General features: G+C 39.2%; 1 protein-coding gene across 2 annotated transcripts; it reads right to left on the reverse strand.

The window, feature by feature from the left end:
- Nucleotides 1-2,865: 2,865 nt before the first annotated feature.
- On the reverse strand, nucleotides 2,866-24,470 carry DBX2 (developing brain homeobox 2). 2 transcript variants are annotated; one of them, XM_060777571.2, is made up of 4 exons: nucleotides 23,930-24,470; nucleotides 11,042-11,137; nucleotides 5,364-5,545; nucleotides 2,866-3,809 (listed from the first exon to the last, which is right to left on the reverse strand). In XM_060777571.2, exons 1-4 carry the CDS (start codon nucleotides 24,318-24,320, stop codon nucleotides 3,498-3,500), a joined length of 981 nt encoding a protein of 326 aa, XP_060633554.2. In that variant the 5' UTR covers nucleotides 24,321-24,470; the 3' UTR covers nucleotides 2,866-3,497. The 2 variants fall into 2 exon arrangements, with proteins under 2 accessions (XP_060633554.2, XP_060633553.2); XM_060777570.2 differs by having other exon boundaries at nucleotides 2,866-3,827.

The raw sequence follows: 24,470 nt of genomic DNA on the forward strand, positions 1-24,470 counted from the left end.
CAAATGAGCTGCTTTTATTTCCCGTCAGGTTTCCTTGCTCGCTGTCTTTCATGTCCGTTGATTGAAACTGGGGATACTATGGCATGAATGAGCTTTACTGGAAATATAACTTTACATTTGAGGGTCTTTCCTAGTTCCGTCATGTATGCCTTTCTCAGGCTTAATCTTCTTTTGATTTCCTGACTACAACCTTCATTTTGATCAATAACTGATCTAATGTAAAGAAACTCTTTCACCATTTCAACATCACCATCATCCACCTTTAGGCTTTGTATCCCTTTTGTATCGTTACCTTTGTTATATATACTGGACAGTTCTACTCGTCAAATAAAGCTTGAGGATGAACCATATGGAAATGATGCTCGTGATCCTGGGTCTGTTCAGTCATAATACTTCAACAGGGCTTTTGAAATGTGGAAAGGAAAATTAGTGGTATATATACTCTTGCTTGTCTTTGCCTTTGGATTCTCATTCCTGCTAGATAGAAATACTTTGGCCATATCTTGCATGGCTCAGTTTAGCATAGTTCCACATCTGAACCACTATGTTGAGCTGTGTACTACCACTCTGAAGCCACCACTTCTCATGGCTATTACATGCCTGGTGGAGAACATGGAAAATCACAAAAATATCTAGCTATGTCTCTATAGCCAAAGGTGTAGCAATACACTGCTTGTTGAAGGTTCCTCTGGAGACCTCAGTGGCTGAAGTATCCACCTCCTATTTTTCTAAAGCAAAAGTATAATTTAACCATATGTCCAAATCACAAGATTATCAGATTACTGTACTTTTAAAGTTTGGAGCTATCCAAGGTGCTGGACCTATTTGAGAGACATGATTCAGCGCCTTGGAAAATTATGTTAAAGTTCAGAGACTGGTGTATATTCACGACCTCACAGATAACCACCGCTACTGGTACTGCCATCACATTTCTTATTCAAATCTAAAGTGCTTAACTGAGAAGCTGGGGAAATTGTGTATGTTTGACTAATATTTCTTTTGTGTTACACAGGTTTTCTCCCATTAGAATAATAACTAGCAAATTACTTCTAGTTATATTGATATTTTTGCTAGAGTCCATTCTTTAATATTCTATTAACTCTGATTCTCACTTTTTTAGCTTCAACCCTAACATTTCCAGGAATATTGGGAGTTTTTGTGTTGTTTTGTCTAGATTTTGGCAAGCACTGATGTATATTTGCTTCTTTTTTGTCTTTGATACAGATGCCATCAATAGGGATCATTAGCAATTCACTGAATGATGTAGGATCATCAGAAGCAGCTGGAGTATCCAGTAATAATGGAGCAAATTTAATGAATGGTTATCAATTTATTCCTTGCTTCAGGAGAGACTCCAATAAATTACAAAACTACTTAAAAGTTTTCAGAAGTGGGAGTGTATCAGAAAATAGTTGTTGAATTTAAATCTGCTACAGCAAGGCAATTTTCAATACTAAAATTGTGTATTGTCTGTGAGAGTGAACAAAATAATTTATAAAGATCTTTATCACACCTGCAGCCTCAGTAAATTATTAATTGAAAAACCTGGATTCATACAGCTGTGCCTGTAATTTATTTTACATTGTGACCAGCTGAAAAATTTAATAAAACACATTAAAAAATATGTGGGCAGATAAAATGGGACTTTCATGGAAGTTCACAAATCAAATTACATATGAAAATGCATTCTAATAGGGTTTTATTTCCTAAGAATCTGTGTCTGGTTTTAAAAAGTTAGCAAACAAAGAAATATAGCTGGGGGGGGGGGGTGGTTTAATCACATAATATCAGATTGATTAGTTGCTTAATTTTGATTCATGGGCTGAAGAAGTTTTAATTTGAGCAAACTACTTACCCAGATGGAAACACATTGAGTTCTTGCAGGCTTCCCTCCCTCCCTCCCTTCCTTCCTTCCTTCCTCCCTCGATATATATTAATACACTCACACTTGTAGTCAAGAGGAGCTAAAGTACGGGTAGTTCTGCTCTTTGCCACAGAGGATTACACTATTTGTGACCATGGGAGGAATTTCCTTCTGGTTGCCGAGGCCCCTTCCACACAACTGAATAAAATCTCACATTTTCTGCTTTGAGCTATAATATATGGTAGTGTGGACTAAGATAACCCAATTCAAAGCATATATGGGATTTTCTGCCTTGATATTCTGGGTTATATGGCTATGTGGAAGGGCCATGAGTCAACAGGTGGGCTTTAATATTACAGGCACAATTTGAGGAGGAGAGATGATAATTAAACAAAACACACCTGGGGAAAAACCCTGTGGCTTTTGTAGACCTGCTTTAAGGCACCTGTCCTATATAGTATATGCAAGTATGCCACATTGTGGTACCAGTTGAGCAACAAAAATTCTGGAAAGGAACTGGATCTGCCATCCAAAGTACCTATCCATTAACCACCCAAAATCAGCATACCAGTGCTGTTGGACTTTCTAACAGGAATCATAGCATGCCAGAAATGGGAAATGTGGTCAATAATGGAATTATTGTACAGTATTAGTAAAAATAATAGCTCCAAATATGGTCTACTGCAGGACAATGGAAGAGCAAATACATTGTACAATAAACCCCAACAGAAGGCTATCATCCAGGAGTGATCTGAGAAACTGCAAGTCGATTCTGGTGTGAGAGAATTGGCCATCTGTAAGTAGGTTGCCCAGGGGACTCCCTTTGGAAAAACAATAGTAATAAAACATTTCTCTAATAAAACATTTCTCACTTTCATCATTACCACAGCATGCTAGTGTTTTGAAATTACCTGCTTGGAGAGAATGACTACAAATGTTTAGGTCCTGCTCAAGTTTACTTACCATTCAAATTCAGAAGGAACACAAGGGAAGCCTGATACTGAGTTTTCCTTAAACCATTGAAATATAGTGGTATGTTTTTAATTTTATTTTAGAAAATATTTGCACATATAAACTAATGCATTGCCAATCTATAAGAGTAAGACTCTCTCTTGAATCAGTCACAGACATTATTCCAAGATGCTGGAACCTAGACATCTGAACTTCTCCTTGTATATCAACAGAACCCAAAGAATGTGCACCTAAAGGCTGTTTCGTGTTTAAAATGTATTAATTCTCAGTGAAGTTTGTAGTACCAATTTCAGTCACTAGATAGCAGCCTTTCTTTGCCAGAATGTAGCTTTTCCATTGTTACTGGCTCTAAAAGCAAGGGGAAATGGTCCAAGAATTTTGCTGTGTAGGCTATCCCATTTCCACCTGCACCTGAAGCAACTCCTCTCCCCAAAGGCATGGTGTGGGCAAAACTCCCTCAGGTTTCTCCATCAGTGCATCATGACAGTTGCTCCAACAGTTGAGGCATCACTTGTGAAGAGAGCAAAGAGTTCCAATTGTTACAGCTGCATAGATTTGCTTGAGGACTTAGCATGTCAAACATTTGCAAGGCTGTGTACTTCTGCTAATATGAAATAAAGTTAGTCTGGAGTTTGTCTGAAGTCTATAGTCTACCATTGCTTTACTCCATAAGTGCTACCCCTTTAATAACGGCCTTGCCTTCAGTGCCTTGCTGCTGATGCAAATAGAATGTGCTTGTTCTTGTAGGTAGCCGCAAACTACTACTGCTACTATTCATTCTCTCTGAATATTCTGGAAGATTCTGCCATTTTGAACTTGGCTGCTGTTCAGACATTTCCCATGCAGGACATGGTGAAGAAGTAAAATTCAAAGAAGACTTGGAAAGGTAGGCTTCTTGAAGATCGTCCTCTGGAAGGCATCGGTTTGAAAGTACTTCTTTTTCTTTGGAATTTCGCCATTTCATCCTCCGATTCTGAAACCAAATTTTGACCTGTTGATAGGTTAAACACTATTATTTTTAGATATTTAAATAAATATTCTGCTGAGAGACATTTAAGATATTTTTCTCTTCTGTTAGCATAGAAAATAGTACAGTGCTAGAAGTGCAACCATTTTAATCCCTATTGAGGCAGCTAATATTTTTCATACAGCTGTTCAAGTGCAACAAAAAAAAAGTATCAGACCACATCTAAGGAGATTGGTTGTGTATCTATGGAATAGCAGTGTGTGGCCTAGATTACCAGGAATGTCACTTACTTGAGGGCCAGAAATGTCCCTTACTGAACTGGCAGATGCTACTTATTATAAGAGATGTCCCCTATGTTGGGTATGAAAACTTCAAAATTTTAATAAATCTTCTATTTCTGTTATGGATCTTTCATAAAGACAAAACCATGTGCATCATATAAAATAAGCAAGGAATCAATTCCAGGACCCGTCGTGGAATATGATATTTGCATATAATCTGATATCCAATATTTCTTATCTGAAATAAATCAGGTCTTGGACTTTCTGCTGGAAGCATACCACAGAATTATACTGCAGGGCCTACAGATAACTACAGAAGTGTTCTCTCTAGGCTTCCCCTGTGATTATATACTCAATTTCCAGCAGAACTTAAAATGGAAGTTGACCACAGAATAATGCTGGAGGTTTAGAGAGAACACATCTCTAGACATCACTAGGTACTCCTGCGTGATTCTATGGTATTCAAACCTCTTCACATGTAACTACAACCACATTTGACAAGCTAACATTATAAGCAGGCCTATTGCCATTTATGTGTGTGGACCATATGCTCATTTTATGACTAGGTTAATTGAAATCAATACTTTCATTTTGTATTGACACAAACTTGTTAACATCATGTCAGCCCTGAATGCCATGAACACTCCTTTGGGCAGATTTGGAAAGCATGTTACATGCCCAAACTGAGAAATGATGATAAGAGAACTGGGCAAGAGACAATGAAAAGCAGTCTTTTTTTTCCTTCCAGATTGCATGACCAACTTTTAGACCTTGAAGAACCTTTCTTCCTCAGTCCCACATATTACTTTTAATATAGTCAATACAAATAGTCACAGTATTAGTGAAAACCTCCTTATTGAACTAGGAGTAAGTCATCTGAATAATTCACCCTAAACAGTAGATGCATATGTATATGTTGCCTTTCATAAATGAGCTACGTATATGTTTAATTATCTAGATTTACAATTTCTTGATATGTGAATATTTATTTTAGGCTATAGTACAACCCCTCCAAGATACTGAACTCTATTCCTCAAATAGGTTCAGCACTTTGATTGGCACCTTTAATGTTCTGAGAGTAGACTGATCACTCCCATGACACACAGAGCCTACCAGCCACCACTCCAGCTCAATATCCTCTTGCAACTTTAAGAATTAATTCACTTTAATTAGATTTTTGCTCATCCAAACTTGTAAGAAAGAGTTCTTTCTTCCCCTTTACTCAAAGAAGATTTTCAATATTTGAACCATGCCTGATGCCCCATCAAGTCCTCTATACCTGTGACTCCTTCAGGCCAAGGCCAAGGGCCAGTTTCTTCCTGTCTGATTTGCTGATATATTTCTGTTTCTGAAACATTTTCTCCAAAGCTTTCCTTTGCTCTTCAGAAAAAACAGCTCTTCTTAAAATGCCTCTCCGAGATCTGGAATCCTGGGTTAGAAGAGGCAGAACACTTTCTTGTCCTAGAACAAGAAAAATAACATGATACACACCATGCTTATTATCAGCCCAATGGGATAGATTATTTTTTAATAATATGCACTAAGTTATCACAGTTTTTACTCTGTCTTATGTACATCAGCCTGCCTGTACCACACCAGGTATTTCTGGTACAATCTTATTCATACCTTCTCAGCAGCAAGGTCATTTCGAGTTCAGTGATGCTTAGTCTTAGCATCTGATCAATGTTACTCTGATTCACAAGGTGAAAGAAAGGACATAAAACTCTATCTTCAGTCAAAACCAAAAGCATGCAACCCTTCCAATCACAGTCCCATCAGCTGTGATCTTGTAACAATAATGGTCTGATTGAAACATTCCCCTCCTCACTTTTTGGTGAGGGACGAATCAGGGAGTTATTGTCCAGAGGGGCCTCTTCACAGAGTTCACGGATTATACATTAAATTACGTTCACTGGGGCCCCTTCCACACAGCTGAATAAAATCCCACATTTTCTGCTTTGAACTGGAATATATGGCAGTGTGGACTCAGATAACCCAGTTCAAAGCAGATATTGTGGGATTTTCTGCCTTCATATTCTGGGTTGTATGACTGTGTGGAAGGGCCCTGGAAAAGGTTATATAACCTCTTCAGAAGTGTGTCTGAAGATCCTCCTCTGGTATAAAATCTACATTGAACTGGATTATATGGCAGTGTGGCCTCAGATAATCCAGTTCAAAGCAGATATTATGGATGATTTGCCTTGATATTCTGAGTTATATGGCTGTGTGGAAGGGCCCTGAAACACATGTTATAAAAGTGACCTTTTTCGACAACTTTCAGAATTTACTAGCCAGCAAAGTCACAGACTTGGATGTATAAACTGTAATCCAAACAAAGGTAACTTTTCTAAACTCTAGTCCTCTACCTTCTAGAAAACTCTGCACAAGTTTCAAAATTTCTTTAATTTGGAGTCTTTTTGGATCACACCAGTTAAAGGAAACCTCTTTATTACTTTCACAAGAAACATGACAATTGAAAGTGATAAAATTAGATCTAAAATTGTTACAAAAATTGCAGATTTGAAAACAGTTTTTTCATCCAGCCATTTAAGAAAATGGCCTTTTCATAACACTGAAGTGGACTGAATTTTTCACTTGATCTATTCAGGGCAGAAGCTTTCCCCTGGAGCACAAGGGTTATGTCAGGACCCATGAACTGTGGCAAGCTCACAACCCCATCCGGCTGAACTCCACATTTGCAGTGTAATAGCGTGTTGACACAAACGCTAATATGCTACCAAATACTTTCTGAAATAAAACCCTTCCTTCGTATTATAGTATATGGTGATAAATGCTTTCTTAATCTGTGGAACAATCTTCATTTGCCTTTGTGGCAGCGACCACCTTGAAGGAGCGCGTAAAGGTTTTCGTCATGGTCTCCATTTTTTCCACTGCCATTCAATACCCTCGAGTTAAATGGACAATTAATAGGTCACTTCGAAAATAGTCATGTATCAGTCCCGGTTAATAAACAATTGCCACAGTTGATAATGGGCCCAGTGTATTCAGGGAGTCCCTGTAGCCACTCAGCTCAGCTCACTAAATCCCTTTTCAGGTAGACAGGGTTATATGGGAAGATGAGCTAGAATGAGTCTATAAAAGTCAGTTTCATTCACTGCTTTATTTTTCAGTCAAGTGCTTTAAAGGGTGTCCAGAAATCCTCGCGGAATGTGAGACAGGAGAAAAGATCAGCACACAGAGCGCCCCTTTATGGCCGCACAAAGGGGAGACTGACCCTTGCCAGGCCTTTTCAGCCTGAAATAGTTTCTAAAGTTCATCGGCACAGTGAAAAATGGTGGTGAGGTCGCGTGTGGATGAGTAAAGTGAAAGTGGCAATTGGTCATGGTGCCGCTGCTCATTGTGAAGATGCTGAGCCCATGTGAAGGGCTCGGTGGGAAAGTGTCGGCCCCCTAAAGAGGTGCTCTGAAACTCAAAGCTCATTAAAGTGCCAGCATTTGCTGCCTCACTTGTCAAGAATCATTCCACTTAGCAACTGGCTATCTGAAAACCTTCTCAAAGAAACCTACTCCACCCACCTACAGCCAGATAGGCCACAGCAGCTAAGAAGCTTGCAATGGAGCACATAAAGGCTCTCTGTCATAGATTTTGGTGTTCATTTTCTTTCCACTCAGTGGCACCTGTTTTTCTTTCCTGGTTCTATTTCCTCTTCGGAACTTGGGAAAAAATATTTGTTAGACTACAATTTCCACAACACCTTAGGCAGGGATTCTGGAGGTTGTAATCCAACATAAGCAGCTGCAGCAGAATTGTTGTTGTTCTATGCCTTCAAGCGATTTCTGATTTACAGTAAGCCGAAAACCAGTCATGATGTTTCCTGAGGGTAAGAGTATATGAATTACCCAAGATCACTTAGTGGCTTTTCATGGCCAAATGGGGATTCAAGCCCTGTTCTCCAGAGTCATGTCCAGTGCTCAAACCACTAGACCAATGGCTCTCAACCTGTGGGTCCCCAAATGCTTTGACCTTCAACTCCCAGAAATCCTAACAGCTGGTAAACTGGCTGGGATTTCTGGGAGTTGTAGGCCAAAACACCTGGGGACCCACAGGTTGAGAACCACTGCACTAGACCATGCTGACTTCTCTCTGCTGCAAGAACAGGGCCACCTTTGTGCCCCTCAACCTCTTCCAGCAACTACACATGCTGCCAAAAGTACCTCTTGGAACAAAAACAACCAGGAGTCCTTTTTTGTTTTCAAAAATGATGTTTTTTAAAATATCTACTAGTCCTAAGATGACCTGCAACCTCATTGAAAGGGAATTTGTTGATACTAGAGGCTTCCTGGAGGCTCTTTACACGCAATTGTATAACTATAGTTCCACTTTCACTGTCATGGTTGAAACCTTAGTATTCCTGGTGTCTGCAGTTCAGTGAGAAATTGATCTCTCTTTCTCTCTCTCTGAAAATTCAAAATATACTTCACCAAACTATACAGCCCTAGAATTCTATAGAATGGAATCATGACAGGTTGTGTGGCCTCATATTGCAACATTTTTACAGGGTAAAAGGGCCCCTGGAGAGGCAAATTGTTCTGCTCATTTTTGGCCATAAAATGGAAGCATGGAAAGTCCAATGAGGGTGAGGACCACTAGAGTAGCCCGGAGTCCACATAGGAACCAGGACCACATTTTACCAACCCTAGTGAATTCTATAAAAGTACCAGGCTGTACACTGTGGTTGTCATCAAAACTTTCTTGACATGATAAGTAGTCTTTGTGTTTCTAATATTTTGATCCTCAACTGATGTTATGAGAAGGTCAAAATCTATGGGGACTTATGGCTTGAGAAGTTCCACAAAGGAATGCCCTCCAAGTCATAGGCTGAGATCCTAGATGGTCCAGGAAAGCAAAATCTGATCATTTCCCTTGGCTAGATAATGCATCCATGTCCACAACAGAACAGTTACTGTTTTGGGCCATATAGCTGCTCTGTGCAGCTTGGTGGGATGGGAGGGGGGTTCACACAACAAGGCATTGGAAACCTCCTTGCAGAACATCCACATGACTCACACTGGTGAAATCCTTTGTTATCCCTGTGTCTTCATCAAGAGGACTCAAACCAAAGCACTCAGTCTGGATTACCTTACATTTTCAAATTTTCTGATGACAGTATTAATTTGTATGTGCCTTTCTGTTCTGTTGTGTGTACCTGTATGTGTGTATAAAATAGGCCACTATCAAAATGACCCCATTAAATAAAATTGTTGAATTGAATTCTCCAGTGATTATAAACAGAGTTCCAAGCAAACAAATATATATTTCTCAAGTGAAAATTAAGCAGCACAAGTGACAACATGCTAAGGAATCAATGAAAACACATGAGATGTTATAAATAATATTTTAAGATATTGTTTAGGAACAGAACTTTGTGCAAACTTTAGATCTGTTAATAGAATGAGTATGGAAATAATTAGCTAATAATCTCATTATCTCATTATTATGTTTAATTCACATGGCTTAAATCACTAGATTTCTTAATTAAAGGATGGGGTTAACTTTGGCATTACTGTAAGTTGGTTTAGAAAAACAATGGATCATTAGATTATGTAAAACAGAAAACCCCAAAGCAAAAAAATAGTATTGGAGAAAGTGTTGTATATCACATAGTTCATTTGCTATACCATAATTGAATCATTGCTCTCTTTCAGAAAGGTGAGAAAGCCAGCAAAAAAAATATTTTTATAAGTAAATGAAAAGTTTTTGTCAAGTCCCCATTTTCTCTTCTTTTAGTTTCTTTCTCCTACCCATTCCCAACTCCATTCTAGCTGGGGAATTGTGGCAGCTTAGCTCAAAAGAGCAATTTTTCTAAACTGCTTTTCAAAAATGCTCAACTATCTCCATCGGGAATTCAACACAACACCCTGAGTCTTGTGGTCACAACATCTAATTTGGCATTGAGGTAAGGTTAAATGGGAAATGGTTAGAACAGAGCAATAATAATAGGCTCTAATTATTATGGATGCATGTTTATTATAGTTATAACAAAGAAATAAAAGGTGAACCATCAAAATAACAAAAAATCCTTTTGCTCCATTTTTGGCAGAGCTCCCAAACACAGGAAAATGGCAGTATAAACCTGCATTCAAACCTAACATATACAATACAATCCTATTTAAGAAACAGACCCACAGAGTTGAGTGGGACTTATTTTCAAGCAAAAGTATACAGGATTTTAGCTAAATTCACTGGAACAATTTAGAATACCTGGCTTCCTAAAATACCAGGAACACAAGTTTTTAAAAGTCTTGGATATGATTAATTTAGCTAAACTAAAAACTTTTTGCAGAACAAATATTAATTTCTCAGAAAATTGGTATTATTTGCATTAATATTACATATAGCATGTTTACATTTTATTATACTGCATTATGCTTGGAAGTGCCCAATAGTACAAATAATATTAACATTAACAGTAATGACAATGATTTTAATGTGGTATTCAAAAATTTATTTCAAACTACTCTGTTGCTTTAGTAATCTCCAGTCTTTAATCATAGTCCCATTTAGCATTTCAACACAGACTGAAAAAGCAGGAAAGCGCAAGAGACAACCAAGCACACTTCCTTTAACTGAGCAGTTTATACGTATCTTAACTTTCCTGCTGAAATTAATAATCAAATGATTGTTGGATAAAGGCCTTGTGAAAGCAAATTGTAGATCTTTTTCCAACCATCTGAAAGCCAGCAGCCTTTCTTGGCTCTCATTTCCCCGCCTCTCAATAGCATTTGAAATCGCTCACAATTACCCAGTGTACCAAAGGCTGATAAATCTTTGCAAGCCTCCTGAATGGGATTGCTGCAATTTTTTACAGAGGCATTAGCCTCTTGCCATTGCATCGCCAATTAGTTTTCTCTCCCTCTCTTTCTCAGAGCACATTAAATCCCGCTGCTTTGGTTTACAGAATAACTCAAGCATTACTGATGAAGCATAAAAACTTACTTGGAAAAACAGTGGGAGATGCCGGGTGTTGACAGGACCCACCGCAGCACGGCGAATACACCAGCGGGGCTCTCAAGAAGAAGTGCTTCGGAAGGGCTGCAAACAGAGTTGAGTCCGTTGACTGTGGTTGACATTTGCAACACTTTCAGTTAAACACACATATATTTAATGCTACAATAAGAATCTCTTCAAACCAAGTAATGTATTGCAACTGCATTTTGAATGAAATGGCCTCTGCCTTTTCCGCTGTCCAAATAGAAACATCACTTTTATCTCATCGATCATCTAAAAATTTAACCAAATGAACCATTGCATTGCATTTATCACGTGGCTATTGTTTTCACAATCGTATATATGATGGTTGGATTCAGTTCAATAGATTGTTCTCCTTTCAAAAAAAAAATACATTCTGGAACATTGGACACTGAGTCCCTTCAGAGCTGACCCAAGTCCCTTCAGGATACAAATAAAGATTATTATTATTTGAAACACAACAAGATTAGTACACAGCAAACAAGACCACTCTGCTGGCTGTTGTAGTGGATCACATGCTGGAGACTTCCCAAGTGTCTAGGACTATGTGATGTATCGGCAAATAATATGTGCAGATCCCAGTAGGGTAGCCTTTTGCACCTACAGATTGTAATTTTATCAGCGCTGATTGTGTTTAAGTGCAGGCCAAGCATTTTAGGCACTGCACCCAGTGTGCCGATCACCACTGGGACCACTTTTACTGGCATGTGCCAGAGTCTTTGCAGTTCAATCTTTAAATCTTCATATCGTGTCAGCTTTTCCAGTTGTTTTCTTCAATCCTGCTGTCACCTGGGATTGCAACATCGACAATCCGTACTTGGTTTTTTAACACAACTGTGAGGTCAGGAGTATTGTGCTCCAAAACTGTCAGTCCCAGAGTAGTTTGACGTGTATTATTATTATTATTATTATTATTATTATTATTATTATTATGCCTTAATCTGAAAAAGCAAATGTTACGAATAGCCAAATAGCCCCTTGAAGCCAGTTTACTGAGATTTCAGCTAGTTGACATTAATTGGCTTTCTTGCAGACTTCACAACCTCTGAGGATGCCTGCCATAGATGTGGGTGAAACATCAGGAGAGAATGCTTCTGCAACATGGCCATACAGCCTAGAAAACTCACAGCAACTCAGTTTGTTGCAGATGTTTACTTATCTGAAAAATCAGCACTGCAAGTTAAGAATGAACTGAAAACAACCACATGCTCACATTAATATTAATCAGATCCATTTTAACGCCAATGGTTTACATGCAAGTTAATTGTGCATTATTCCAAAAAACATCTAAAAACAAGTACTCAGACCAATGAAGAGGCTGTTTGAATGCAATGCATTTGTGTGCTGTGTTTTTCACATGGTTCCAGAAATGTTCTCCAAGGCACTGCCAAAAAAAAATCTTTCTTGAGGAAATTGCCTTTTTGAATATTGATCCATTGCATTCAAATGGAGCTACACAGACAGGTTTAAATGGGCTCAGCTGTTTCCTGGGCATTAATCCAGAAATCCCATGTAACCCCATTCATTTTACATCCAGAAATATATTATTTGGAACAGAGCAGCAAACAGGTCGGGTTGCTTGGATGCATGCAATGTCAATTTTAGCCTCTTCTAACTAACCATTTAAGCTTGGAAATTTTCCTTTTTTGGCAGGTGTACTCCCTAAAGGTGATTATGTATGTAATCATCTCACCGTTTTCCACTTTTCAAAAGATAGTGAGATAATATTGGGAAAGCTGCTCATCAGACGTTTTCTAGAAGTTTTTCCTTTGACTTGGGATTCACTCTATTTCAGGGACCTTCCACACAGCCCTTTATTCCAGAATATCAAGGCAGAAAATACCACATTATCTGAGTGTGAATTCAGAAAATCCAGTTCAAAGCAGATACTGTGGGATTTTCTGCCTTGATATTTTGAGATATAGGGCTGTGTGGAAGGGCCCTCAGAGGTGTCAGGAACTGTTCCATACAAATACAGATCCAGTGCATGCACAGAATGACTCTGATCAGATATTGATGGGGAAAGACCCATTTCACTGAGGCCCCTTCCACACAGCTGAATAAAATCCCACATTTTCTGCTTCGAACTGGAATATATGGCAGTGTGGATTCAGCTATCCCAGGGTCCTTCCACACAGCCCTATCTTCCAGAATATCATGGCAGAAAATCCCACGATATCTGCTTTGAACTGGATTATCTGTCCACACTCAGATAATGTGGGATTTCCTGCCTTGATATTCTGGGATATAGGACTGTGTGGAAGGGCCCCCAATTCAAAGCAGATATTGTGGGATTTTCTGCCTTGATATTCTAGAAGATAGGGCTATGTGGAAGGGACCTGAGAGTTTGGTAAACTGACCCTTTGGACTGCAACTTTTAGAATATCCACTCTCCATGCTGGCTGGGGGATCCTGGGAGTTTCAGTCTTTACAAGCTCTGCTCTATCTGTTCAGTGAAGTATGCAGGATAAGACTTTTTGCACAGTTTTTAAACCTCTCTTCCCAGCTTCCACCTTGCAAATAGTTCAGATCTGCTCTCCCACTGAGCCCAGTTGCTTGCAGCCTTGGAAACCTAAAGCAATAAGAGTCAATGATGTTTAAGACAGGATACAAGTCCCACGTTTATTGTACAGGAGATATGCCAAAAGCCATTTCACGGTTCCATGTGACTAAACCTGAAGTACCCTGCATGCATTTTGCACAGATGCTTTTGACAATACCTTTAAGCCTGTACAAGTTGAGAGCTCATTCTTATTTAAAAGTAGCACTCTTGGAGTGCCTTGAATTCCAAGAATTCAATGCTATATCAATTTTAAAAGCTAGACTCAAAAGCGTTCAAAAGACATAGTGTTCTACCTGCCCCTAACAGACTTTATTTGGCTTTAAGGATGGTTTTCTGATGTATAGCATAGGTTTCAAAGAGGATTAAACTAGCCCTGGAGCCTAAGCAGTTGCCATTTACATGAGCCAAAAGCATACATTCAAAAATATCACAGTAACGGTACCATATTGCTGAAAGAAAGTGCAAAAGGGGGATCCCTAAAATGAGAAAACGATTGGAATAACTCCCTTGTGAGAAAAGATTTGTCCTTATTTAGCTGAGGAAAGGGGAGACAGGCAGAAACACAAACTGGAGAAAATTGATCAGTCAAAGAGAAGATATTCTACTTTCTAGAAAAACATGACTCCATCCACTGAAAGTGGATGGTGGAAAATTAGTGGCTTACACAGTAAGACTCCTGTAACCACAGAACCCATATTCACAGTTTCACTTACATCCATGGAAAAATCATATCCGTAGTAATATGCTATGTCCTTCAAGTGATTTTATGGTATCATAGTGATGCTAAGACACACTAATTTAATTTGGATCAATGTTGTGATTGTTTTTAATCTATCACCTGTATCAACTGAAACATTCTTCAATAAGATTGCAGTATATAGTAATACAGTGGGGGGGGGGGTCAATATAGCTTAGTCTGCACCAGTGGTTCCCAACCTTTGGTCCTCCAGTTGTTTGGGATTTCAACTTCCAGAAATCCCAGCTAGTTTACCAGCTATTAGGAATCGTGGGAGCAGAAGTCCAAAACACCTGGAGGACCAAAGGTTGACAGGGTGTACGTTCTGTTGGTTAATAAGAAAGTGAATCTGGAGTTGAGCTCACAGCCTATCCTGGATGGATTAAATGCTCCCTTTGAAAGATCAGGTTTACACCTTGGTTCATAGTTCTTGGATCCACCACTTCTGGAAGCGTTGTGATGGTAGTCAGGAGCACATTTGCTGAATCAGCTTACATCCAAACTAGTATTCAACATTATAATTCATATTTTATTATAACTGTAAGGGCAATCATATTCAATACATTTTCTAGCATCCTGCAAACCAGGAGAGGTGAATGTGTGGCCTGTCATATGTTCTTGGATTGCTTATTCCATCAGACATATCCTGTAAACTAGTCATGAGGGATAAAGGAAAACCATGGTCAAATGACTTTGGGAGGACCACACGTTACAAACGATGCTGTCAACTACACAACTTGCATTATCTGTTTTATCCATATTAAATCAGTTTATTATTAAACTAAATCTGAAATCTGGAATTGGTAGGTACAGCAGAATTGTTACATTCATAACAGATTCCTGAAACAATTTCAGTAGTGTTATGGTAATATGTGGGAGAATTAGGAGAAATATAAAAGTATCTGGAACAAGGCTGCAAAGCTTAAGTTATTTACAGTTCAAGGATTGTGGTTTAGGTATATTTTCAGTCTTCTCCAGAGAACTGCTTACTACAAATGAACCCAAAATTATAATGCCTACAATGCTCAGGAGGTAAATGGAACTGCAGTAAAATTACCCAATTCTGGATTACAATGCCAGACTTAATTTTAAACAGAGGTTCCACGTTTTATTCACCAAATAGCAAACTAAAATCAACAGGTGCAACTTTTTCAGTAATGTGTTTTGAAGTGTCCCCTTCATTTTTGCCTGTTGAACTGTACATATTGGATTTCACACACAGTAAATTTTAACCCGTGGATTTCAAATTGGCATTTTATAGCTATGATAGCTTTTATTGTGTGTTTTAATATTTTCTGTGTATTTTAACCTATGTGTTTTAAATGGATTTATTTTTATCTATTGTAATGTTTTTATCTATTGTATTTTAGTTCTGTTGTAATCCACCTCCAACCTTGTGGAAAAGCAGGAGACAAATAATAATAATAACAACAACAACAACAACAACAACTATTATTATTATTATTTTAGCACTTTGTTCTTTTCCAAGCTGTATGTATGTGCTGTGTGTACTTTGCCAAGCTCTTTGTATGTGCTCTCCCTCCACAAATGCAAAAATATTTTGAACAACCCTGCAGGCACTATCATAAATACATATTTTTGAAAGTAAGACCCATTGATAGTGATAGAAATTAATTGCTAATCTGGATCATTTATGACCTTAAATTATGACAGTCCATTCCCTGCATTGCAACAAACATCATGGGGCCCAACTTCACTTTTGATTACATTTTAGTCCAATTTGTAAGATTTTTTTACGTTTCTTTCAAGTGCTCATTTTTGGAAATAGGACAATATAAAAACTCTACTATGCAATATCATATAAGGCTAAGATGCCAAGATAAGAGAAATTCAGAGAGTGGGAGAAAAAACAAACCATGGTTCATTTTTTAATTTAGCCATCGCAGTTCCCTAGGCAAAACAAGTCACTCTTTAAAATCTGCACAATAGTTTTCTGTTTGGCAGTAGCATGATTTTTTTGCAGCAAGAGAGGCAAAAGAATTTCTGGCCCTATCTGGCCACTGCTTGTTTATCCCACATTTTACAAGTTTGCAAACCATTTATATTCTGCTACAGTAATGCCTTGGATAACTAGCAAAAAGTCTCTATGTGAATAGGAGCAGGCTAATATACTCTCCTTAACATGAACAACATTTGTAGCTGTACAGTATTTCATTGTTCTGGGGGCCCTTCCACACACTTCTATAACCCAGAATATCAAGGCAGAAGATGCCACATTTTCTGAGTGTGGACTCAGATAACCCACATCAAACCAGATACCGTGGGATTTTCTGCCCTGATATTCTGGGATATAAGGCTGTGTGGAAGGGCCCTGAGAGTTTCAGCAGTCTCTCGAATCAAAATCTTTTGCATCGTAGGGTCCTTCCACACAACCTCTATCCCAGAATATCAAGGCAGACAATCCCACAGTATCTGGTTTGAACTGGGTTATCTGAGTCCACACTCAGATAATGTGGGATTTTCTGCCTTGGTATTCTGGGATATAGGGCTGTGTGGAAGGGCCCAGAGTTACACAGAACCCTTCACTAAATTAAAGGTTGCTTATACCATTTTGTATATTTTGTGATCTTCCACCCTCATGCCAGGAATATATTGCTCTAGAGCTTAATTTAGAGCTAATTATTTGTTAACGTTTGCTGAGGCAATTTACTCAAAATCTTAAGAAGAATTTAAGGTGGTGTCAAAATGCTAAGCAGTAACATCATTAAACCTAAAAGCATTTGCAGTTGTAATCAATTTAGGCTTACTGAACTGAGAATATACTGAGCACTCCATTAACAAGTAAAACCTGTAAATGAAGTACCACTTACCACCAATCAAACTATATTTGAATGTTTAAATTTCCGATTAGCTTTATTGTGGGATTTATTTTTTGATTTTATTCTTATTCTTGGTTTGTTGACTGTTACTTATAAAAACTGTAAACCAGTCACAAATAATTTCATCCTTAAAAACATTGGTAATCTTGCATTTAGCAATATAGTTTTTTGCCTTCCTTTGTTTATAAGAGGTTTTCCTCATTTGATTAACATAGGCTTAGAATCAATATAACTAAGGTGAACATTAATAAAATCAAAGGATGAAGGGAATGAACTCTGGAGTTCTTACATGGAGATTAATTTGATTTCTGCCAGCTTTGCCCATAGTGTACACCGCCTAATTCCAAGAATGCAATATTGGTATTACACTTCCTCTTCCAAAAATCTTGCAGCCTGCCACATCCTCCACCTGTGACAAACTATCATTCTCACCAGCCCCACCTGGCTGGTGTTCATGGGAGTTTTAGTACAAGAGATTTGGAGGCTACAAAGTTGGAAAAGGCTGCCTGGTCATCCATGTCTGAAAGGACAGGAAAAGGAAAACTGTATATACTGTACTTTATAAAGAGAACCAAACAAAAACTTTGCTGCTTTCTGTCCCACTCTCCATGGAAGGCCATGGAAATGAGAAATTAAATTTGCATTGACCCTGGCTAGTTGCAAGTATATCACAACCATAACATATTCTGCCCACCCATCAGGAGTATCTTCCATCATAGTTGTTGTGTACCTCAGGGTGACCTAAATTAGTCAACCTCACCTATTGAATGAGGAATCTCTCTGTCCTACTTACTAGGGGGAATTGCCCACATTTGTGGAGTACATGCTTAGAGGGGAACTCAATCAATGTCTTTCATCACACTGGATTAAAAATCCACTTAAAATCCAGTTTCTACCTCCTGCAGAATTCTGGGGTTTGTAGTTTAGTGAGCCTGTTAAAGGCTCCTCCCTAAACTACAAACCCCAGAATTCTGCAGGAGGCGGAAATTGGATTGTAAGTAGATTTTTTCTCTAGTATGATGAGGCCTGGACTGCAATGCAGAAAATGATTTTGCTTCATATTAAATCATGCAAATTCACACACTATCATCTTTGTTGCACGTACAGCTGAATAGAATGGGGTTTTTTTTACTACAGTCCTGGGCAATCTATCAGCATGTGAAACCTATAAATGAAACACCACTTACCACTAAATATAATTGGATATTTACATTTCAGGTCGGATTTATCTTTGGTTCATTACTAATCTTGGCAGGAGCTGCAGTGGCACAATGGGTTAAACCCTTGTGCCGGATGAACTGCTGACCTGAAGACTGGTGGTTCGAATCCACAAGATGGGGTGAGCTCCCATCTGTCAACTCTAGCTTCCCATGTGGGGACATAAGAGAAGCTTCCCACAGGATGGTAACACATCCAGACATCCCCTGAGCAACATCTCTGCAGATGGCCAATTTTCTCACACCAGAATCAACTTGAAGTTTCTCAATTTGCTTCTGACACAATAAAAACAACCCCTATGCTTAGTTTGGTGACTATTGTTTAGAACCCAGTCTTGAAGAATTTTAATCTTCAGGATGAATTTGGCAACCTTGCTTTTAGTTAGCAATGATCTTTACTTATTTAATCTTAATTGTTTACCTCACTTTTAAAAATATCTATGACAGGTTTTCTTAATTTTGATCATCTGGAAAGGGCCTTATCTCTGTCCTCCACCTTCTCAAGCTCCTTTGGTGAGCCGTTATAAAGTTTTTAAGACGTTTTAATGTTTTGCAATGTTTCATTTAACACTGTAAATTATGCTTTGTAAAAAAATTATTATTTCAATTGGTTTTATGAAGTACAATATAAAAAGACAAAATCCAAAGAAAAATGAATGAAGCTAATATTAATGTCATCTACAGAGTGGTGAAGAGAATAATCTAGTTATATTTTAATTTGTTTGTGGTTTTGAATTATTGTTCTGCAGTTCCCAAAGGGGAGATAGGGAGGAATACAAATAAAGTGTTATTATTCATCATTGAGTCGTCATTATCTGGGTAAAAGGCAGAGAAAATTAAATACACAAATTATTATCTGGGTTAAAAGCAGGGTAAAATTAAAGTAAATTCACAAATAATAAACAATTGCGAACTCAGGAAGGTTGGAGAAAGAAGAGGTGGATGTCTGAAGAGAATAATTTGAAGAAGGAATAAGTGAAAAGACTGAAAGAATTAAGGTAGATATTTGAAGAGAATAATTTTGAGAAGGAATTAGACAATCTGAGAGTTAAGGTATTCACCTGAAGAGAATAATTTGGAAAGTGAATAAGATAAGACATTCGGAGAATTGAGGTAAATGCCTGAAGAGAAAAATTTGGAAAATGAATTAGGGAAGACAACCTGAGAATTGAGGTAGATGTCTGAACAGAAGAATTTGAATAATAAGAGTAGAGACTCTGAGAATTGAAGTAGACGACTGAAGAGAATAATTTGGAGAAATAATAAAAGAAAACAATCAAAGAGTTGAGGAAGATGCCTAAAGACAATTAGGAAACTAAATAACAAAAAAGACCCTGTTGAGGTAGACATCTGAAGAGAATAATTTGAGAATGAGCAAGAGAAGACATGCTAAAAATAAGGGTAGACGTCTGAATAATTCAGGCAATCAATAAGAGACCCTAAGGATTGAGGTACATTCCTGAAGAGAATAATTTGAGAATGAATAAGAGAAGAAACACAGAGGTTTGAGGAGAATAATTTGGAAAATGTTAAGAAAAGATGCTGAAAAAGTAGGAGTGGGCACATGAAGAGAATAATTTGGAGAATGAATAAGTCAAGACACACTGAGAGTTGAGAGAGGTCTGAAGAGAACAATTTAGACAGTGCATAAGGGAAAACGCCCTTGACAATTCAAGTAGACTGCTGAAGAGAATAATTCAGAGAGTGAATAAGGGCCCTTCCACACAGCCCTATATCCCAGAATATCAAGGCAGAAAATCCTACATTATCTGAATGTAGATTCAGATAACACAATTCAAAGTAGATATTGTGGGATTTTCTGCCTTGATATTTTGGGATATAGGACTGTGTGGAAGGGCCCTAAGAGAAGGCCCTCTGGGCCCCTCCACACAGCCCTATATCCCAGAATATCAAGGCAGAAAATCTCACATTATCTGAGTGTGCACTCAAATAACCCAGAGTTCAAAACAGATATTGTGGGATTTCCTGTCTTGATTTTCTGGGATATAGGGCTGTGTGGAAGGGCCCTCTGATATTTGAGCTAGACATCTGAGGAGACTAAACTGGGGAATGAATAAGAGAAGAGACTTGGAGAATTGAGGTATATATCTGGAGAGTTGAGGTAGATGCCTGAAGAGAATATTTTGGAGAATCACTAAGGCCCCTTCTACACTGCCATATACTCCAGATTATCAAATCATATAATCCAGATTATCTTTTTTGAATGGGATTACATGAGTCTACACTGCCATATAATCCATTTTCAAAGCAGATAATTTGGATTTTATATGGCAGTGTAGAAGGGGCCTGAAAGAACAGAGGTGGAGAATGGAGACATGGATTTGAAGAGCTGACATAGCGTTCTGAAGACAATCATTTTGAGAATGAAGAAGAGACTCAAAGGGCCCTTCCACACAGCCATATAACCCAGAATATCAAGGTAGATAATCCACAGTATCTGCTTTGAAATGGGTTATGTGAGTCCACACTGCCATATAATCCAGTTCAATGTGGATTTAAGACTTGAGATAGAAGTCTGAAAAGGAATAATTTGGAGAGTGAATAAGAGAAGCAGAACAAAGAATAGAGGTAGAGGTCAGAGGACAATAATCTGGGGAATGAATAAGAGAAGAGACCTGGAGAATTGAGGTATATATCTAGAGAATGGAGGTAGATGCCTGAAGAGAATATTTCAGAAAAAAAACTGGTCCCTTGCACACCGCCAGATAATCCAAGTTATCAAAGTAGAAAATTCATATTATCTGATTTGAATTGGATTATCTTAATCTACATTGCCATATAATCCAGTTCAAAGCAAATAATGTGGATTTTATACAGTGGTGTAGAAGGGGCCAAAGAGAACAGGTGTGGAGCATGGAGAAAATATAGATCTGCAAAGCTGAGGTAGATGTCAGAATAGAATAATTTGGAGAAAGAATAGGAGAAGGGGCTCTAAAAGTTGAGGTAGAGATCTGAAGTGAAGGGTTGGAGAGTGCAGAGAAGAGACTCTTAGAATTGAAGTAGAACTTTGAAGAAAAGAGTTTGGAGAGTGAATAAGAGAAGAGACTCTAAGAATTGCGATATAATCTGAAGAGTTGTAGATGTCAGAAGAGAATAATTTGGATTAAAAAATAGGAGAAGAGACTAAGAATTAAGATAGAAGTCAGAAGAGAAGGGTCTGGTGGGTGAAGAAGGGAAGAGACTCTAAGAATTTAAATAGAGGTCGGAAAAGAAGGGCTCGGAGAAAGAATAGTAAAAGAGAGTCTAAGAATTGAAGTAGAGGTCTGAAGAGAAGTACTTGGAGAGTGAAGAAGAGAAGAGACCCCAAGAACTGAAGTAGAAGTCTGAAGAAAAAGGTTTTGAGAGTGGAGAAGAGAAGAGACTCTAAGAAAAGAGGTAGAGGTCTGAGCAGAAATAATTTTGAGAGTGAAGAAGAGAAGATGTGCTGAGAATAGATGTAGAGGTCTAAAGAGAAGGGTTTGGAGGATGAAGCGGGGAAGAGACTCTTAAGAATTGAGGCAGAGATCTGAAAGGATGAGTTTGGAGAGTGAAGAGGACTCTAAGAATGGAGATATGGATCTGGAGAGTTCAGATAGATCTCAGAAGAGAAGAGTCTGGAGAGTGAATAAGAGAAGAGTCTTGAAGAGTTGCGGTAGATGTGGGAAGAGAAGATTTTGGAGAAATAATATGAGAAGAGACTAAGAATTGAGGCAGAGGTCTGAAGAGAAACGTTTGAAGAATGAAGAAAACAGACTCTAAGAATTAAGATAGAGGTCTGAAGAGAAGGGTTTGGAGAGTAGAGAAGAGAAGAGATTCAAAGAATTGACGTAGAGATCTGAAAAGAATAATATGGAGAAAGAATAAGAGAAGAGACTCTAAGAATAGAGATACGGGTCTGACCAGAAATAATTTTGAGACTGAAGAAGAGATGATGTGCTGAGAATAGAGGGACAGATCTGAAGAGAAATGTTTGGAGGGTGAAGAGAAGTCCATAGAGTCCTCGACTCTTAAGAATTGAGGTAAATGTCTGAAGAGAAGAGTTTGGAGAGTGGAGAAGAGACTATTAAGAATGGAGATATAGATCTGGAGAGCTGAGGTAGATGTGGAAAGAGAAGAGTCTGGAGAAAGAATGGGAGAAAAGACTAAGAATTGAGATATAGATCTTGAGAGTTGAGGTAGATGTGGAAAGAAAGGAGTTTGGAGAAAGAATAGGAGAAGAGACTGAGAATGGGGATAGAGATCTGGAGAGTTGAGGTAAATGTGGGAGGAGAACCATTTAGAAAAAGAATAGGAAAAGAGACTGAGAATGGAGATAGAGATCTGGAGAGTTTTGGTAGATGTGGAAAGAGAAAACAGTTTGGAGAAAGAATGGGAGAAAAAACTAAGAATGGAGATATAGATCTGGAGAGTTGAGGTAGATGTTGAAAGAAAAGAGTTTGGAGAAAGAATAGGAAAAGAGACTGAGAATGAAGGTAAGAGATCTGGAGAGTTGGGGTAGATGTAGGAAGAGAAGAGTCTGGAGAAGGAATGGGAGAAGAATTGAAGTGGTGGCCTGAAGAGACAGGTTTGGAGAGTGGAGAAGATTAGAGACTCTAAGAATAGAGGTAGGTGTGTGAAGAGAATGATTGGAATTCAGAAAAGAAAAGACTCTAAGGTAGAGGTCAGAAGAGAAACTTTTGGAGGGTGAAGAGAAGCGACTCTGAAGAACTGAGGTAGAGGTCCGAATAGAAGAGTTTCAAGACTGGAAAAGAAAAGAGACTCTAAGAATTGAGAATTGGAGTAGATGTTGGGAGAGAAGAGTTTGCAGAAAGAATAGGAGAAGAGACTAAGAATTGAGGTAAAGGTCTGAAGAGTTGAGTTAGAGGTCTGAAGAGAAATAATTTGGAGAGTGAATAAGAAAAGATGCCCTAAGAATTGAGATGCCCTAAGAATCAGGACATCTCAAGTTGAGGCCTGAAGACAATACGGGAGAAGAGACTCTAAGAATGGAGATATATTGTCGAAGGCTTTCATGGCTGGAATCACTAGGTTCTTGTGGGTTTTTTCGGGCTATAGGGCCATGTTCTAGAGGCATTTCTCCTGACGACCTCACTACCTCTGAGGAAGCTTGCCATAGATGCAGGCGAAACGTCAGGAGAAATGCCTCTAGAACATGGCCCTATAGCCCGAAAAAACCCACAAGAACCTAATGGAGATATAGATCTGGAGAGTTGAGGTAGATGTCAGAAGAGAAGGGTTTGCAGAAAGAATAGGAGAAGAGACTAAGAATGGAGATAGAGATCTGGAGAACTGCAGATGTCGGAAGAGGAAAGTTTGGAGAAAGAATTACAGGAGGAGGAAGCGACTCTAAGAATAGGTGGGAAGAGAATCATATGGAGAAAGAAGGGACTCTAAGGCAGAGGTGGGAAGAGAAAGGTTAGGAGCGTGAGGAAGAGAAGATGCGCGAAGCCTCGAGGTGGAGGTCGGAAGGGAAAGTTTGGAGCGTGCGTGGGAGCTCACCTGGGTGTGGGGCTTCCCCGTGGGCGGCGTGGGGAGGCGCCTCCCACCCTCCGGAGGGTCCGAAGCGGAGCGGGACGGGGCTGGCGGGCAGGCCGAGTGGGGCCCGGGCAGCCCCTCCGCCGCCCCGCAGCAGGTTCTCGATGAGGAAGCTTTGGCCCAAGGCGCCCAGGGGCGAGGGCGAGGGCGAGGGCGCGGCGGGGAAAGGCAGCAGCGGCCAGGCCGAGCCCGCCCGGGGAAGCATCTTGGCCGGGAGTCGAGGAGCAGGAGGAGGAGGAGGAGGAGGAGGAGGAGGAGGAGGAGGAGGAGGAGGAGAGCTGGAGGGAAGGGGAGTCATCCTGCCCTGGAGCCCAAGGGATGACAGGCGGGCCAGGGCGACAATGCCCTTCGTCATTGGGAGGCAGGGGGAAAGGGGGGTCCCTCGCCTCCCCTGCTTTCTTTACTGTGGAGGCAATGAGCCTGCTTCCCTTCCCATTCGTCCCTGATTCCTATAGAAATCCAGAGAGTCCTCTTCTTTGGGCAAGTCACCCTTTCTCTCCCTGAG

This window comes from Anolis sagrei, chromosome 5 (genome assembly GCF_037176765.1).
Source record: "Anolis sagrei isolate rAnoSag1 chromosome 5, rAnoSag1.mat, whole genome shotgun sequence".
Taxonomy (NCBI): domain Eukaryota; kingdom Metazoa; phylum Chordata; class Lepidosauria; order Squamata; family Dactyloidae; genus Anolis; species Anolis sagrei.